The sequence below is a fragment of the Panthera pardus genome, unplaced genomic scaffold (genome assembly GCF_024362965.1).
Source record: "Panthera pardus isolate Hobbes unplaced genomic scaffold, ASM2436296v1 HiC_scaffold_25, whole genome shotgun sequence".
NCBI lineage: Eukaryota > Metazoa > Chordata > Mammalia > Carnivora > Felidae > Panthera > Panthera pardus.
The window spans coordinates 24,075,727-24,092,256 of NW_026526821.1; the positions used below are offsets into that span (position 1 = coordinate 24,075,727).

At 40.5% G+C, this 16,530-nt stretch overlaps 1 protein-coding gene across 2 annotated transcripts in view; it reads left to right on the plus strand.

The window, feature by feature from the left end:
• The first annotated feature begins 357 nt into the window (after positions 1–357).
• The window catches only part of TRPC4AP (transient receptor potential cation channel subfamily C member 4 associated protein), a 68,441-nt gene continuing 52,268 nt past the window's right edge, over positions 358–16,530 (plus strand). The window contains exons 1-2 of one of the 2 annotated variants that reach the window (XM_053890333.1): positions 358–575; positions 13,948–14,076. In XM_053890333.1, coding sequence (XP_053746308.1) covers positions 408–575; positions 13,948–14,076 — 297 coding nt within the window. In that variant the 5' untranslated portion in view covers positions 358–407. The remainder of the gene's footprint in view (positions 576–13,947; positions 14,077–16,530) is intronic. The other variant, XM_053890332.1, reaches the window with a different exon arrangement.

Genomic DNA, 16,530 nt, shown 5'->3' on the forward strand with positions numbered 1-16,530 from the left:
GTAGAGAGAAGGAATTCAGGCAGGAATCAGTCTGGGCGGTTTGATTCCTGGACTGGAACCCAGGATTTTTCCTAGCCAGTTGGCTGTAACCTCCCCAAACAGGCAACAAATGGGAAAGTGCGCACGCAGGCACTGCGTCTTCGACCTCGGAGGTTCTCGCCGAAATGCAAGACCGAGGGGCCCCAAAAACAAGTAGCGCAGGAAACGCCACATCTCTCTTTCGCACCTGCCCCGCCTGAGAGCAAGACTACATTTCCCAGTAGGGACCGCGGCGCGCACGGCCGCTGCCACGCGGCTTGCGCCTCCGCCGTCGTCCCGCTGGGGGCGCTGCGGCGACCCCTCCGCCGCCCCGTAGAAATCTCCGCGGCCCCGGGGCCGCTTGCTTCCTGTTTGTCGGACGAGGAGACATGGCGGCGGCGCCGGCGGCTGCTGGGTCTGGGGCCGGCCGAGGGCGACGGGCAGCGGCAACGGTGGCGGCTTGGGGCGGATGGGGCGGCCGGCCGCGGCCCGGTAACATTCTGCTGCAGCTGCGGCAGGGCCAGCTGACCGGCCGGGGCCTGGTCCGGGCCGTGCAGGTACGAAGCCGGCCCGGAGGGGCGGGGCGGGGCGGACCGGGCGGGAGCTGGCGGGGGACCGGAGAAGAGGCCTTTCCAGGCCGCCGCAGTACGGGCCCGACCCCTCTTGGCCGGCCGCGGGGCCTCACTGCAGGCTGTGCGGATGCTGTCAGCCGCCGCGGGGCGGTGGGCAGCAGCGGGCTAGAGGCCCTGGTTAGGGGCCGAGCCGGACTGGGCTTCATCGGGCATCGGTGGCGTGTACGAGCCCTGGGCCCAGCTCCTGGATCCTCCCAACCCTGCGCCACGTCTACACGTCTGGGGGACCCTGGGCGAGTTTGCTTTAGCTTCTAAGGGCCTCGAGTTTTCCACCGTGAATTGGGTGGTGGGTCATTAATGCAGCCCTCAAACGGTTCCCAAGCCTATCATAAATGTCATTCTCTCAGGCCTTTCCTTGACACTCCCCCCCCCCCCCCACTTCTAAAGTAGGTCCCCATTGTTATTCAGTCACAGCCCTGAATTCGTTTCGCTCATTACTTTCTTGGTCTGTAATTACATATTTCTTTATTGTCTGCCCCTTTTCTTGCCTGTATCCAACATTAGGCTGAGCTCCAAAGGGTGCAGGGACTCTGTTTTGCCATTGTGGAGCGTCATGGTTAAGAGCGAGGACTTTGGAGTCAGGCCTGGATTCAAACCCTTGCTTGAGCAAGTTACCTTTCGGTGCCTCAGTTTCCACATATGTAAAATGAAGGTGACGATTCGTAATCTGCTTCTTAAGGTGTCGTGAGGATCAATGGAGATAATTGTGTAAAGCGTTAAGTGCATTTTTGTTGCTTAGTAAAGGTTGAAGGATAATCAGTTAATGCTGTACTTGGTATCTAGCTTATAATTGGCGCCCAATATACGATTAGTATTTTTTGAATGAATGGAGGACACTGCTTTGAGGTGAGGCAGGATGAGAAAAGACCTAGACTTATGTCGCTGACCACCCCACCCCCTCATTCCCAAAACTTAGGTTGCAAAGGCAATTGTAAAACATTACTTGATTTAAAGACAGCTTTTGCATATAGAAATGTTTTGAAGGATACACAAGCTAATAAAGTGGTTGGTGGGATTGGGTGGCAATTGGGTAGATGGGGGAGAGAAAAGGAGTTAGATTTTCATGGTGTACTGCATATAGTATATTTAGAGCCATTTCAGTAATACTCAGATGATTAAAAGGACAGAATAAAGATAAAAAAAACCAGGTGGTCTCTGTTCTAGCAGGTTACAGATGAAGAAACAGTTCTGGGTGAGCAGTATTTTCCTGAACATCAGATAAGCATAGTTGAGCAACTTTTTCCCCTTTGCATTCTTCTTTATCTGCCTTAACATCCTGGAAATACTTGCTCTCTTGTTCTTTAAACCAAAACGCCTCACTTAGCTGGGTTGTGGGGGCAGGCAGAAAAGGAACAACTCACTGAGTGCATACTTTGGAGCAGATGTTGAGCGAGGTATGCATACAATGTCTTCATTTAATTTTCAGTCTTTTGAATTAGATGTCGGGACTCCTCTCTTATCACAGATGAGGAAACTGAGGCTCAGAAAATTTAGGTAATCTCCTAAACACTCATTTTGCTAATCCTTTACATTCTGAGGGCAGTCAGGAGCCACAGAAGTCATTCAGCATAATAAATGAGGCAATTTAGGACACTTAATTTGTTTCCAGTGCTAGAGGACCTGGAATGGGAGGAGATTGGAGAAACTCACCAGATAGTAGGGTGTTAGAATATTCTTGAGCCTGGTTTTAGGCTAGTTATTGTAATGAGTAGTTAGTTGTATGCAGGTGTGGGAGCTATTTCGGGGGTTGAGATGGAGCTACCTTCCTAAAACTATAATGAGGGGAATTTCATCTTTCAAATGTATCCTTTCTTGGTAACTTTCCTTGATCTCTTCCTTGCCCCCACACACCACCTTTCCCCACATTACAGGTAATTATTTCCTCACAGGCATTTCCATAGCACAGTAAGCATGTCCAATGTGGCACGTGGTAAACTGGGAAAAAGACCAGATTTAAAAAAATTTTTTTAGTTGTGGTAAACACATAAAGTTTCCCATCTTAACCATTTTTAAGTGTACAGTTAAGTAGTGTTAAATATATTCACATTGCTGTGAATCAGATCAAGAGGATTTTTCCATCTTGCCAGTCTGAAACTCTGTACCTATTAAACAACAACATACCTCCTACTCCCTTGCCCCCAGCCCCTGGAAACCATCATTCTACTTTGTTTCTATGAATTTGACTACCTTTCATACTTCACAGAAGTGGAGTCAAACACTATTTGTCTTTTTGTGACTGGCTTATTCCAGTTAGCTTAATGTCCTCACAGTTCATCCATGTTGCAGCATATAACAGGATTTCCTTGGAAAAGACCAGATTTTAAAGGAAGGTGGACCTCGATTGACCCATGTTCCATCACTTACTAGCTGAGTGACCCAGGTGACATTACTTAACCTTCCTGAACCTTAGTTTCCTTATTTCTAAAATGTCACTAATATCTGTCTCATAGGACTTAGGATTAAGTGAAATAATATGTCTAAAAAGTTTGGCCAGTGTGAGGCAGATAGATGTTCAGTTACTAGTTGCTGTCAGCTTGTAGCTATTAGACTGGGCTTCTCAAGGGAATTTGTCTTATTTTTCTTTGAAACAGAGCCTAAAACAGTGTCAGGCCCTTGAAAATTGTTTGAATTAAAATACTGTTTGGGGATGCCTGGGTGGCTCAGTCGGTTAAGTGTCTGTCTGACTTCGGATTAGTGAGTTGAAGCCCTGCGTCAGGCTCTGTGCTGACAGCTCAGAGCCTGGAGCCGGCTTCAGATTCTGTGTCCCCCTCTCTCTTTGCTCCTCCCCCACTCATATTCCCTCCCTCTCTCTCTCTCTCTGTCTCTGTCTCTCTCAAAAATAAATAAGCTTAAAAAAAAAAAAAAAAAGAAATACTGTTTGTAAGGGCTCAGTCTTCCTCTTCCTGAGTCCTGTCTCTACTTCTAAACAGTCTCATGGCTTTAAAGAGTTCTGGAGTCAGGTATCCTAGGTTTGTACCACAGCTCTGGTACATACTTACTGTGTGTGTTTGGGCAAGTTACTTAATCTCTTTATGCCTCAGTTTCTTCATTTGTAAAAGGGGGATAATCATGAGACCTAGCCTGTAAGGTTTTGGTAAGGACCAAATGAATTTATACATTTAAAGCACTTAAAATGGTATTTTAAAACATAGTAAGCATGCTATAAAGGTTAGCAAGTATTGTTTAGCAAATAGTCTATACTCTGATGGATCCTAAATATATATTTCCATCAAGATCTCTCCATTTAGCTCCAGATGAGTATATCCAAATATCATCTCAATACCTCCACTTAGATGTCTCATGGGCATCTCAAACTCAGTATGTTAAATGAAATTCCTGATTCCTCTTTCACCAAACCTGATCGTCCCCAGGTCTTCCCTATTTCCCTAAATGGGACTTAAGAGAAGTCTGGGAGAAGACTCTGAACCACATGTTTTATTTAGAATGGGCCTGTCCTATGTGGATTTTCGTGTGCCTTATTTTCTCTTCTCCTATTGAATTTGCCCTCTATCAAGGTAATAAAGTAGTGCTGGTATGATGCTGTAGCGTTTACAGAGCCAGTATACACTTATCAGCACATGTGATCCTTATAGCAAATCAGATCTTACAATTCCCTTGCTTAAAACCCTCCGGTGGCATCTCACTGCAGTTAGAATCAAATCCAGATTCCTTACCTTGGGCGCACAAGACCTGCATGATCAGTAGGAGTTGAGGGAAAGGGATAGACTAGGCAAATCTTAGACTCAGGGCAGAGTAACTCTTACAGGTCATGACCCACCACCCCTAGAACTAGTCCTTCAGTTTGGCAGTCTGGTGATCAGTTAGGTTATGGCATCCTCATTCTGTTTACCAAATGCCAGTCATTGCTTCCTTCATGATTGCTTGCATATCTAAGTTCTACCTGAGTATTACTTCATATTTTTTTCTTGAGATTGACCCCCCCCTTTTTAAAAATTTCAATAAATTTGTTTTATCCCCATTCTAAGCATTAGTATTTGTGAAACCTAGGGGTTTAAATCAACTACAGGCAACTACCCTTGCCTGTCAAGGGTAATTTGATATCCTGGATAGGATACATTCTCATAAACTAAAAATATAAATACTGTTCATTTTAACAGGAAGTTTTTGTATTCACAAACCATAAAATTCACTCCTAATTATATTGAAACAAAACAGATCCCACTACAGTGGACACAAGTATTCATTGGTTAACATTTGTTATCAGAATAACCTAAGAAGGTATTTAATCTTCATGAATTCGTTTTTAAGACTATTTACTTGCACTTAATATGATATTGTAAGGCATTAGATAACTTACACTTAGGACTAAACAGATAAGATGCACATTTATGTTTATGGAATTTAGCCTTTAATTATTTAAAAAGAAAAGCAGTAAAGACAAAATCAATGAAAGCTAAGTGCCTGGAAATGTCATATCCACTGAACAGGTTGACAGCTTAGGCAACATGATGTAAGAGATTATCGCTGCTATAAACTGTCAAACCACAAGTACTCCAAGGGGAGAAACCCATACAACACCTGCCAGTAATTCAGCTTTGAAGATGCCTGGGTTGGTGGCACTTTTATCACAGTACTCAGCTGTTCACAAGGAAAACAAAATCCAAATGATTATTTTTAAATGGAAGTAAATGCTTTGTAAGACAACATAAAGGTGGTAAAATAAATCCCTTGTGAAGTTGGATATTTGGAGGACTGTTGGGAAGCTCTCTGGGTATTGTGAGCCTTGTAACTAAAAACAGCAATGCTCTGCCCCATTTTTTACCCCCAAATTGCACCCTTCCCAGGCAACCACTGCCCACACTATATGTTTTGCAGGGGAAGGGTCCTCCAGGAAAGAGGACAGCCAGTATTTCTAAGTAACATGCTATTTCTTAACTTTTCAATTTTAGACATTGTCTGTTTTCTTCCCCTGTAAACTAGGATTTAATTCACAACACCACATAATGTCTTTTTCAGTCTCCTAATGTAGTTCTATCACGTTTTGAGCCATTGATGTTAAGAATTTACCTGATGATGGGGCGCCTGTGTGGCTCAGTCGGTTAAGTGTCCAACTTTGCCTCAGGTAGTGGGCTCTGTGCTGACAGCTTGGAGCCTGCTTTGGATTCTGTCTCCCCTTCTTGCTGCCTCTCCCCCTTTCTCAAAAATAAGTAAACATAAAAAAAAAAAAAAAAGAGGGGCGCCTGGGTGGCTCAGTCAGTTAAGCATCTGACTTCGGCTCAGGTCATGATTTCACCGTTTGTGAGTTCGAGCCCCGCGTCGGGCTCTGTGCTGACAGCTCAGAGTCTGGAGCCTGCTTCAGATTCTGTGTCTCCCTCTCTCTCTGACCCTCCCCCGTTCATGCTCTGTCTCAAAAATAAATAAACATTAAAAAACAAATTAAAAAAAAGAATTTATGTGATGATGATCACGTTGTGATTATTTACAATAGAGCCATATAGTTTACAACAGTATTCTGTATATTTTTTGTTTCCCTTAGAGTTAAAAGCCACCATTTTTCTCCACTAAAAAATTACTATTATTTATTTTACAGTGAGTGGGGGAGAGGGGCAGAGAGAGAGTGAGAGAGAATCTTAAGCAGGCTCAACCCTTAGTGTGGAGCTGGAAATGGCACTTGATCTCATGACCTGAGCTGAAATCAAAAGCCAGCTGCTCAGCCAACTGAACCAACCCAGGCACCCCTCTCCCCATTTTTTGAATTGAGTTATAAATGTAGTCGAATTCACCCTTATTATTTTTTTATTTTTTTTTAATGTTTGTTTATTTTTGAGAGAGAGAGAGACAGTGTGAGCAGGGGAGGGACAGAGAGAGAAGGAGACACAGAATCTGAAGCAGGCTCCAGGCTCTGAGCTGTCAGCACAGAGCCCGACGCAGGGCTCAAACTCACAAGCTGTGAGATCATGACCTGAGCTGAAGTCAGATGCCCAGCCGACTGAGCCACCCAGGTGGCCCAGAATTCACCCTTTTTAGTATTTATAGGAATTCCTTGTTTTGTTGTGCTTTATTTTGTTGTGCTTTACAGCCTCTGCGTTTTTTACAAAATTGAAGGTTTGTGGCCACCTTGCATTGAACAGGTCTGTTGGTGCCCTTCTCCAACAGCATTTGCTCACTTGGTGTCTCTGTCACGTTTTGGTAATGCTCACAATATTTCCAACTTTTTAGTTACTATTATAGTGATCTGTGATCAGTGATTAAGATTTCCTGGAAGATGAGATGATGGTTAGCATTTTTACGCAATATTTAACAAAGGCACGTACCTGTTTTTGGACATAATGCTATCTCATACTTAACTATACAGTATAACGTAAATGTAACTTTTATATGCACTGGAAAACTGAAGAATTCATTTGACTCACTTTATTGCAGTGGTCTGGAACCAAACCCACAGTGTCTCCGAGGTATGCCTGTAGTTCTACGAATCTTGACAAACACAGTTGTGTGACCACCACTACAGTTAGGATATAGAAAATTCTCTTGTAGTCGTCAGCCCTTTCCCCACCCCTGTCCTCTAGCAACTGCTCATCTGTTTACTACCCTATTCCTGTGCCCTTTTACAGACTGTCATTGCAATGCAGCTGTACCATATGTAGCCTTTGAGTCTGGCTTCTTTCACTAGAATAATCTCATTCTTTTAAAATTTGCTTTTCGTGTGCTTACAATTTAGTCCTGAATTCTAAAACTTTGTTGTTAAAGACGAAATCCTTCTTGGAACTCCATCTTCCTCCAGTTTGGACTAGTTCCTTGCTAGGACAGCTATACATCTGAATTTTTGGTTTTTAACTTCACCAAATTCAAAGCATTTTATTTTTCTCATGATTTAGATCCTCTGTTTCATGAATCCTGTCTTGGGCGAGTGCATTCTCTAGTACTCTCCTGAGAAAGAGTACGTGGGAGATAGCTTTTTTTTAAGCTTACATGTTTGAAAATGTCTTTTATTCTTATACTTGTATATTAAGTTAAGCTGGGTATAAAATTCTAAGTTGGAAGTTATTTTCCCTTAAGTTTTTAATGGTGTGATTCCATTGTCTTTAAGCATTTGGTGTAACCATTGAGAGGTTCTGTTCTGATTCCCATGTCTTTGTATATGACCTATTTTCCCACCCCTCACACCTTGAAAGCTTTTAGGATCCTCTCTCTCTCTCTCTCTCTCTCTCTCTCTCTCTCTCTGGCATTCTGAAATTTAATCATGGCAAAAGTCTTTCTTTTTATTCATTGTGTAGATATTTTGTGTATATATACATTAAATATGTAACAACTAAAAAATAAATATTAACAACTATAAAAAAGTCATGTCTATCACCTGACATTAATTTCTTCTGCAAAATGATTGCACTAAATGTTCTCTTAGGGTCCTCCTGTTTTAATTATTTTATTTGAAACAATTTTTTTAGGGTACTCCTATTTTTAAAAGCCATCTTCTCTCCTATGATTATGTTGGGCTTTGAATGCTTTAGAGAGCTTCATGGAATAGCAGAGAGTTGAGTTGGTTCTGAAGAATGAATAGAATTTGAACAGAGTAGCAGAGATCTTTCTGGCACTAAGAACACCCCTGAGAAAATCCTCCTAATTGGCCATTAGAAGCCAGGAAAGAGACAATGAAATGTTTGTATGGGACATAATAGGAGGTAAGTTTAGATATGTTGGGAATGGGGTGGGGATGGTAATATTTATTGAGCATCTACAGATTCCATTGTGGAGAGACTTACTTGTTTGTTTATTAAATATCTGACCTACAAAAACCTATAGTAAGTAATACCAAAGTATTACCACAATACCCATGTACCTACTACCAAACTTAAGAAAGTAGGGGCACCTGGGTGGCTCAGTTGGTTGAGTGTCCAACTCTGTTTTGGCTCAGGTCATGATCCCAGGGTCATGGGATCGAGCCCCACATTGGTCTCCATGCTGAGTGTGGATATTGCTTAAGATTCTCTCTCTCTCCCCTCTGCTCCTCTCTCCCACTTGTGCTTGCTCTCCTTCTCTAAAAAAAAAAAAAAAAAAAAAAAAAAGTACCAGTATAGTTAATACCTCTTTCATCTCATCCCCTCCCCTCCAGAGGTAATGTGTGTTTTGAATAGATAACATATGCACATACAGTTGCAGAGAAAAGTAAATCTCCCTTGTAAGTAGCCCACTACCACCTCTGCTAGCACCCTTCAGTTCTACTCCCAGAGGCAACTATGGTTATTGATTCTTGTGTATCTATCTAGAGATACATTAAACTTAGAAAAGCAAATCTGTCTATATATCTTTTTTTTTCCTGCACAGGTGGTATCATACTGTACATATTGTGCATTTAACTTTTTTCACTTGAAAATGTGTCTTAGAAATCCTTCCGTAATCAATGCATACAGATTTATTTTAAGCATTTCAAAAACTTCTTGTGTTGAAATATAATGTGCAAATAAAAAGGAACAAGAAATGCATGCACAGCCCAATGAATAGTAATAAAGCTGTCATCTACATAGCAACCAACCAGATCACTTCTGTACCTCTAGTCTACAGCTCTAGTTTTCCTCTTTTCCAAATGAAATTACTAGCCTGACTTCTGTTTTTCTTTTTAATGTTTATTTTTATTTTGAGAGAGAGAGGACAAGGGAGTGAGGGACAGAGAGAGAGGGAGACACAGAATCCTAAGCAGGCTCCAGGCTCTAAGCTGTTAGCACAGAGCCCGACGTGGGGCTCAAACCCACAAACGGTGAAATCATGACCTCAGCCAAAGTTGGATGCTTAACCAACTGAGCCATCCGGGCGCCCCACAGCCTGACTTCTAACATTGTATTTGGGGGTACTAGTTTTTATGCTTTATATAAGTAGAATGAAGCAGTACATACTGAGTCTGCTTTCTTTCAATCAATATTTGTTAGACTGATTCATGATAATGGTGAAGCTGTAGTCCATTAATTTTTATTGCTGCATAGTATTCTATTGTAGTAACAAACCACAATTCATTCTACTTCTGTTGAGTATATGAGATCTTTCCAGTTTGGGACTATTAGGAGTACTGCTTATATTGGTATTCTTGTACATGTCTCCTGATGTGTGTGTGTAATTTCTTTTGGATATATACTTAGAAGTAGAATCGCTGGGTTATGGGATATGCATAGGTTGAGCATCAGTAGCTATTACCACTTTCCCAAGTTACGGTAGTAGTTTACTTTCTCACCAGCAATGTATGAAAGTTCCTGTTTCATGTTCTCACTAACCCATTAAAAAAAAACCAAGATTGACTTTTAAAAATATAATTTATTGTCAAATTGGCTAACATACAGTGTGTAAAGAATGCTCTTGGTTTTTGGGGTAGATTCCCGTGGTTCGTTGCTTACATACAATACCCAGTGCTCATCCCAACAAGTGCCCTCCTCAATGTCCATCACCCATTTTCTCCTGCCCGCTACCCCCCTATCAACCTTCAGTTTGTTCTCTGTATTTAAGAGTCTCTTATACTTTGCCTCCCTCTTTCTCTGTTTGTAACTGTTTTCCCCCTCCCTTTCCCTCCATGGTCTTCTGTTAAGTTTCTCAAGATCCACATGAGTGAAAACATATGATACCTGTCTTTCTCTGACTGATTTATTTCATTCAGCATAATACCTTCCAGTTCCATCCACATTGCTGCAAATGGCATGATTTCATCAAGATTGATTTTTATATTGTTTTTGTACTTATATGGACTTTATATTTTAATACTTTAGATCCTTTCGGATTGTATATGTGTACAGTTGTTTGCAAATATCATGTCTGCGAATGAAGGTTTTATACTTTCCAGTTTTCTATCTTTTCTTTTTCTTGCCTGACTGTGCTGCCTGAGTTGAAGGGGCACATTCCTGTCCTAAGAGGGAAAGCCTTAAACATTTCACCATTAAATATGACGTTTGCTGAAGGTTTCTTTTTTCAATAAAATTTTTTAAGTTTATTTTGTGAAAGAGAGAGTGCACATGAGGGGAAGGGGCAGAGAGAGGGGGAGGGAGAGAGAATCCCAACCAGGCTCAGTGCTGTCATCTCAGAACCTGACATGGGGGATTGAACTCATGAACCATGAGATCATGACCTGAGCCAAAGTCAAGCATTGGACACAACTGACTGAGCCACCCAGGTGTCCCTGCTGAAGGTTTTCTGTAGATACTATTGTTTGTTTGCTTCTTTTCTCAGTTTATAATGTTGAATTTTACAAAATGCTTTTTCTGCACCAATTGAGGTGTTCATATAATTGTTCTTTATGTTATCAGTGTCATGAGTTATCTGTTTTTCCTTTGTTGTGCTTTAGATGTCATATCTAAGAAACCATTGCCTAAGCTAAGGTTATGAAACTTATGCCTGTTTTCCTCTAAATGTTTTACATTTTAGCCCTTACATTTAGATCTTTGATCCATTTTGAGTTAATTTCTGTATATGGTATGTGGAAAGAAGTCCATCTTCATTCTTTTGCTTATGGATACCAGTTGTCCCAGCAACATTTATTGAAAAGACTTAATCTTTTTCCTCATTGAATTATGTGGACACTGTTGTAAAAAAATCAGTTGACTATAAATGTAAGGATTTAATTTGGAATCTCAGTACTATTCCATTGATCTAGGTGTCTATCTTTATGCCAAAATCTTGATTGTACTATAGGCTTGTAATAAACTTGGAAGTCAGAAAGTGTGATTCTTCCAACTTTACTGTCTTGTTTCAAGATTATTTTGGCCATTGTAGGTCCCTTGCATTTCCATATGAATTTTAGTATCAGATTATCAATTTCTTCAATGAAGCCACCTGGGATTGTGATAGAAACTGCATTGAATCAATATAGGGAGTATTGCTGTTTTAGCAATCATAAGTCTTCCAATCTATGAACATGGATGGCTTTCCATTTATTTAGGCTTCCTTTAATTTCTTTCAGTGATGTTTTGTAGTTTCATTGCACAAATCTTGTATTCCTTTTATTTAATTTATTTCTAAGTTTTATTATTTTTGGTTTTATTATGAATGGGACTGTTTTCTTAATTTCATTTTTGGATTGTTCATTGTAAGTGTATAGAAATTTAGCTAATTTCTGTATATCGATTTTTATCCTGCAATCCTGTTGAACTCATTTATTACCTTTAATAGTTTTTTATGTGGGTTCCTTAATGTATTCTATGTATAAGATCATAGGATTGCAAATATAATAGCTTTAATTTTTCATCTGGATGCCTTTATTTCTTTTTCTTGCCTACTTACTGTGGCTTGAGTCACTAGTACAGTGTTAAATGGAAGTGGTGAGGATCAGCATCCTTGTCTTTTTCCTGATCTTAGTGGAAAAGCATTCAGGCTTTCACTGTTAATTTTGATGATAGCTGTGGGTTTTTGGTAAATACCCTTTATCAGATTGATTATATTGATTAATTTTCATATGTTGAACCAACCTTGCATTCCTGGAATACACCTCACTTGGCCATGGTGTATAATCCTTTTTACATGTTGCTGGATTTGGTTTGCTAGTATTTTGCTGGGGATTTTTGTCTATATCTGTCAGAGATCTTGATCTGTAGTTTTCTTGTGACACCTTTGTCTGGTTTTGGTATTAGGGTAGTAGAATGAGTTTGGAAGTCTTCTATCTTCTATTTTATGGAAGAGTCTTAAGTATTTTTAGTTTGTCTTTAAATGTTTGGTAGAATTTACCAGTGAAGCATCTGGACTTCGGCTTTTCTTTGTGGGTAGTTTTCTTTCCTTTTTTCTTATTAAATCACTTTTGACTCTTGAGTCAGTTTCAGTTGTTTGTATTTTGCTAGGAATTTGTCCATTTCACCTAGGTTATGTATTTGTTGACATATAATTGTTCCTAGTACTTCTTTATAAATCTTTTTATTTCCATAAGGTTGGTAGTAATGTCCCTTCTTTCATTCCCTAATTTAGTTATTTGAGTCATTGTTAAGTTGGTCATTGTAACTAAAGTTTTAATTTTGTTGTTCTTTTCAAAGAACCAACTTTTGATTTTGGTGATTTTTTAAAAAATTATTTTTCTCTGTATCATTTATTTTTGCAATAGTATTTATTTCCTTGTGCTTGTTTTGGGTTTGGTTTATTCTTTTTTCTAGTTTCTCATAGTGGAAGTTTAAGTTTAGATAATTTATCTGAGATCTCTTTTTTAATATAAATGTTTACACCTATAAATTTGTAAGCAGTGCTTTGCTGAGTCCCATAAAAACATATTTGTTTTCTTTTTTTTCCTTTCAAGGAAAGGAAATAATTCTTTTCCATTGTTTTTGGACTTGCCTTGATTTGAACTAGCTTGAATGATATGAAATTGCTGATATTCAATCTTTTTTTTTTTTTTTTAACCCACAGAAATGGTAATGCCTTTGGTTCACCCTAACGCAAATCACTCTCACAAACATTTCATTACCTCTCTGTTACTTCTGTATTATCTTATTTTTACAATCTAGGAAAACAAGCTCAGGAAGGATACTGGGATTTGTCTAAGATCATAGGACTGATATGTGTCAGGATAGACTAAGGCATTATTGAAAGCCTGCATATCCTGTAATAACGGTTATAAGGAGCTTTTGATCTGATCGAGGGATAAGTATATATGAAAGTAAATTCACATCCGGCCCCTGGTTAATGATATGTCCTTAGAGTGTTAGTGGAACTGTGCCATAATTGGTTAATGAACTTGTCATTAGTCTAGAAGGTTATTGCTCATTCCTTCAAACATTTACTGAGTCTCTGTGCCTGGCATTCTTTGAGAGAGAGAAGGTGGACACGATAAACACAGCCTGGTGCCTACTCTGAAGGAGCTTGTGGTCTACAGGAGGAGGGGACAAATGAATCAGTAATTATGGTACAGAGGATAAATGTTAGATAAGGCCCCAGAGGCCGGGCACTTACTCGCTTACAAAGGAGAGAGAGAGAGAGAGGAAGCCCAGCAAAGAAAATTTCTGGTTATTTGGCTTGCTCTTTGGAGAAGAAGGAGCTTCCCAGGTAGAAAAAAACAGGCAAGGACATTTTGGGCAGGGAAAAGCATGTGCAGAGAGACCTAGAGAACATGTACATTTGGAGCTGAGAGTACCCTTTGGGAAAGAGATGAAACTAGAGAGGAGAGTACTTGAGAGAATATAAAGGCTGTTGTGTCACAAGGGAAGGAGTTGCACTTTTAGCTTGTAGACTGTTGGGGAGCTTTTGAAGGTTTCTAGAAAGAGTGCTTTGAATTTGGCCTGGGTGGGTTTTAGGAGGCAGCTGCTTTCATTTGCCATGTATTCTAGTAGTTCTTTCCTCAGCAGTAAAATGTTCCTTTTTCTTTTCTTCTTTTGACTCACAGTTCACAGAGACATTTTTGACGGAGAGGGACAAACAGTCCAAATGGAGTGGAATTCCTCAGCTGCTCCTGAAGCTGTACGCAAGCAGCCACCTCCACAGTGACTTCATTGAGTGCCAAAACATCCTCAAGGTAACTCTTAGGGCCCTTGGAAAGGCTGTATTCACCTCCAGGTGACACAGATGTCTGGTTTTGTTGATGTTGTTTTCCTCCTTCAGTCTACTTTTTAAAATAGCCTGTTTTTATTGTGTAAACTGTAGAAAATTTGGGAAGTTCAGAAAAAGTACAAGGAAGAAAATAAAAATCACCTATAATCCCATCACCCAGAGATAATCACCATTAAGTTCCCTGTATATATCTTTCTGGGCTTTTCTTCACGCTTAGCTTGTGACAGGGTTTGCTTAATTTGGGAGGCTAACCCTATGCCCTGGGATTGGGATGACATTCTTTTTGAGCAGGATTTTAAAGATCCCATATTGCTAAAAGGTTCAAGAAAGTGGTTTTGTGGTTGTTGGACGTTATGACCAACACAAGAAGCTGAAGGAACTGGGCTTGATGGTTGGGAGGCGGATGCTAAGGCACTTGTTCTCAAACTTGAGTGTGTATCAGAATCACCTGCAAGACTTGAAAAAACAGAGTGGTGGGCCCCACGCCTGGAGTTTCTGAGTCAGTAGGTCTGGGGTTACCATTAACCAACCTTTAAGTTGGGGAGTGGGTCCAAATTTGAATTTAGATGACCAACTCTAGCTGCAGTTAAGGCTCATGCAAGTTATAGTTGATCATAATGACACTTGATACAATGTTATTCAGAGGTAAAGTTATTATATCACATAAGTCATTCTAAAATACAGTAGGCACCAAATAAACTTAGTCTTTACCATTCAGAAGGCATGTTTTGTCTGTGCAGCTTTCTATAAATTGAAAATCATTTCCAAATAAAGTTTAATTAAAGAAAGTGTTTTGTATTTTTGATCTTCTTATAGTCTGAATGGGATAAAAAGAATTACAGTCTTACACTTATTTGAAAACACTTGGGGCGCCTGGGTGGCTCAGTCGGTTGAGCGGCCGACTTCGGCTCAGGTCATGATCTCGCGGTCCGTGAGTTCGAGCCCTGCGTCAGGCTCTGTGCTGACAGCTCAGAGCCTGGAGCCGGTTTCAGATTCTGTGTCTCCCTCTCTCTGACCCTCCCTTGTTCATGCTCTGTCTCTCCCTGTCTCAAAAATAAATAAAAAACGTTAAAAAAAATTGTTTTTAATTAAAAAAAGAAGAAGACACTTCACAAGGAATTTTACATTATTGCATTTGATTCCTGCAAAATCTCTGAGAGATGAGGTAGAAGAGAGAAAATATTTGTGAGTGCTTGCTGTGTGATCATTACTTTATTCATCCAGCAGATACTTATTTGAAACTGGTGTACCAGGCATATTTAATTCTTATGGTAATTATATGAGATGGGTGGTATATTTATTTGTTTTAGTCCAGAATACTTTGCAGGGCACAGTAACCTACTCAGAGTAGCTAAAAAGATCCTCTATTGTCTCATGTAACTGGAAAGCACAAGTGTGAATTCAAGGGCTAAACAAGGTTAAGTCGTCCATTTCTTATCTTGCCATCTGTGTGTGGCTTCATGGTCCTCCATGTAATCACAGCTCTAGGGTGACATTTCTACAGCTTAGGCCAGCCACTTAGGTGAGGAGGATGAGAGACTATTGGCTAGGCCTGATCACCTGCTCCTGGGGCTGGCACAGCCCCAACAGAACCATGTGAAAAGTAGGGAAGGGTGTTTTCCCCAAGGAAATGGGGCTTTTACTTGAAGAAGAGAAAAAGAGTTAGTGGGCAGGCAAACCCAGATGTCTTTATCATTCCCTCTTCAGTAGAGAGAACAGCCTCAGCGGTAGCACACCCAAAGGCTGTGGCCGTTACATGATGAGTCCAAATTTGTCTTCCTCCTAAGCCGACTTCCACTGTACCATGTTGCCAGGAGGAATTACATGCTAGTTTTATAGTTGAGAAAAATGAGACCCAGAGAAAGTGGTTCAGTCTTTAGTAAGTAGTTCAGTCGCTAATTATGTGAGCCTGGGCAACTTTGTAATTTTGCTTTTCACCTATAAAATGGGTAAAACTGTACTCAGTTCATTGACTTATTTTAAGGATTAGGTAGGCTAAAGTGTAAAAGCCCAGTGCCCAGTATGTAACAGGTTGTCTGTTAGGGTTCTGCCTTTTCTTGATGTGTGATACCTGGACCAGCAGTATCAGCAGCACTTGGGAGCTTAATAAGGGCACATTCTCAGGCCCCACCCTGGACCTATTGAATCAGAAACTCTGCAGGTGGGATTCAGCAGTATGGGTTTTAACAAGCCCTTCAAGTGATTCTGATGTTCGCCACTGTGTGAGAACCGCTGCTCTAGCCCATCGTGTTCCATTTTCCCTCAAGGTCCATGAAGAGAGAGCATAATGAGTAAGGTCCTTGATTCTTGCCACACTTTATCTCCTAGTTCATCCCACATGGTTCTTTTCTCCTCTGTAAGCGCAGACTTTGGAGCCAGATGTCCTAGGTTTAAATCCTGGCTCTTCACCTACCAGTTG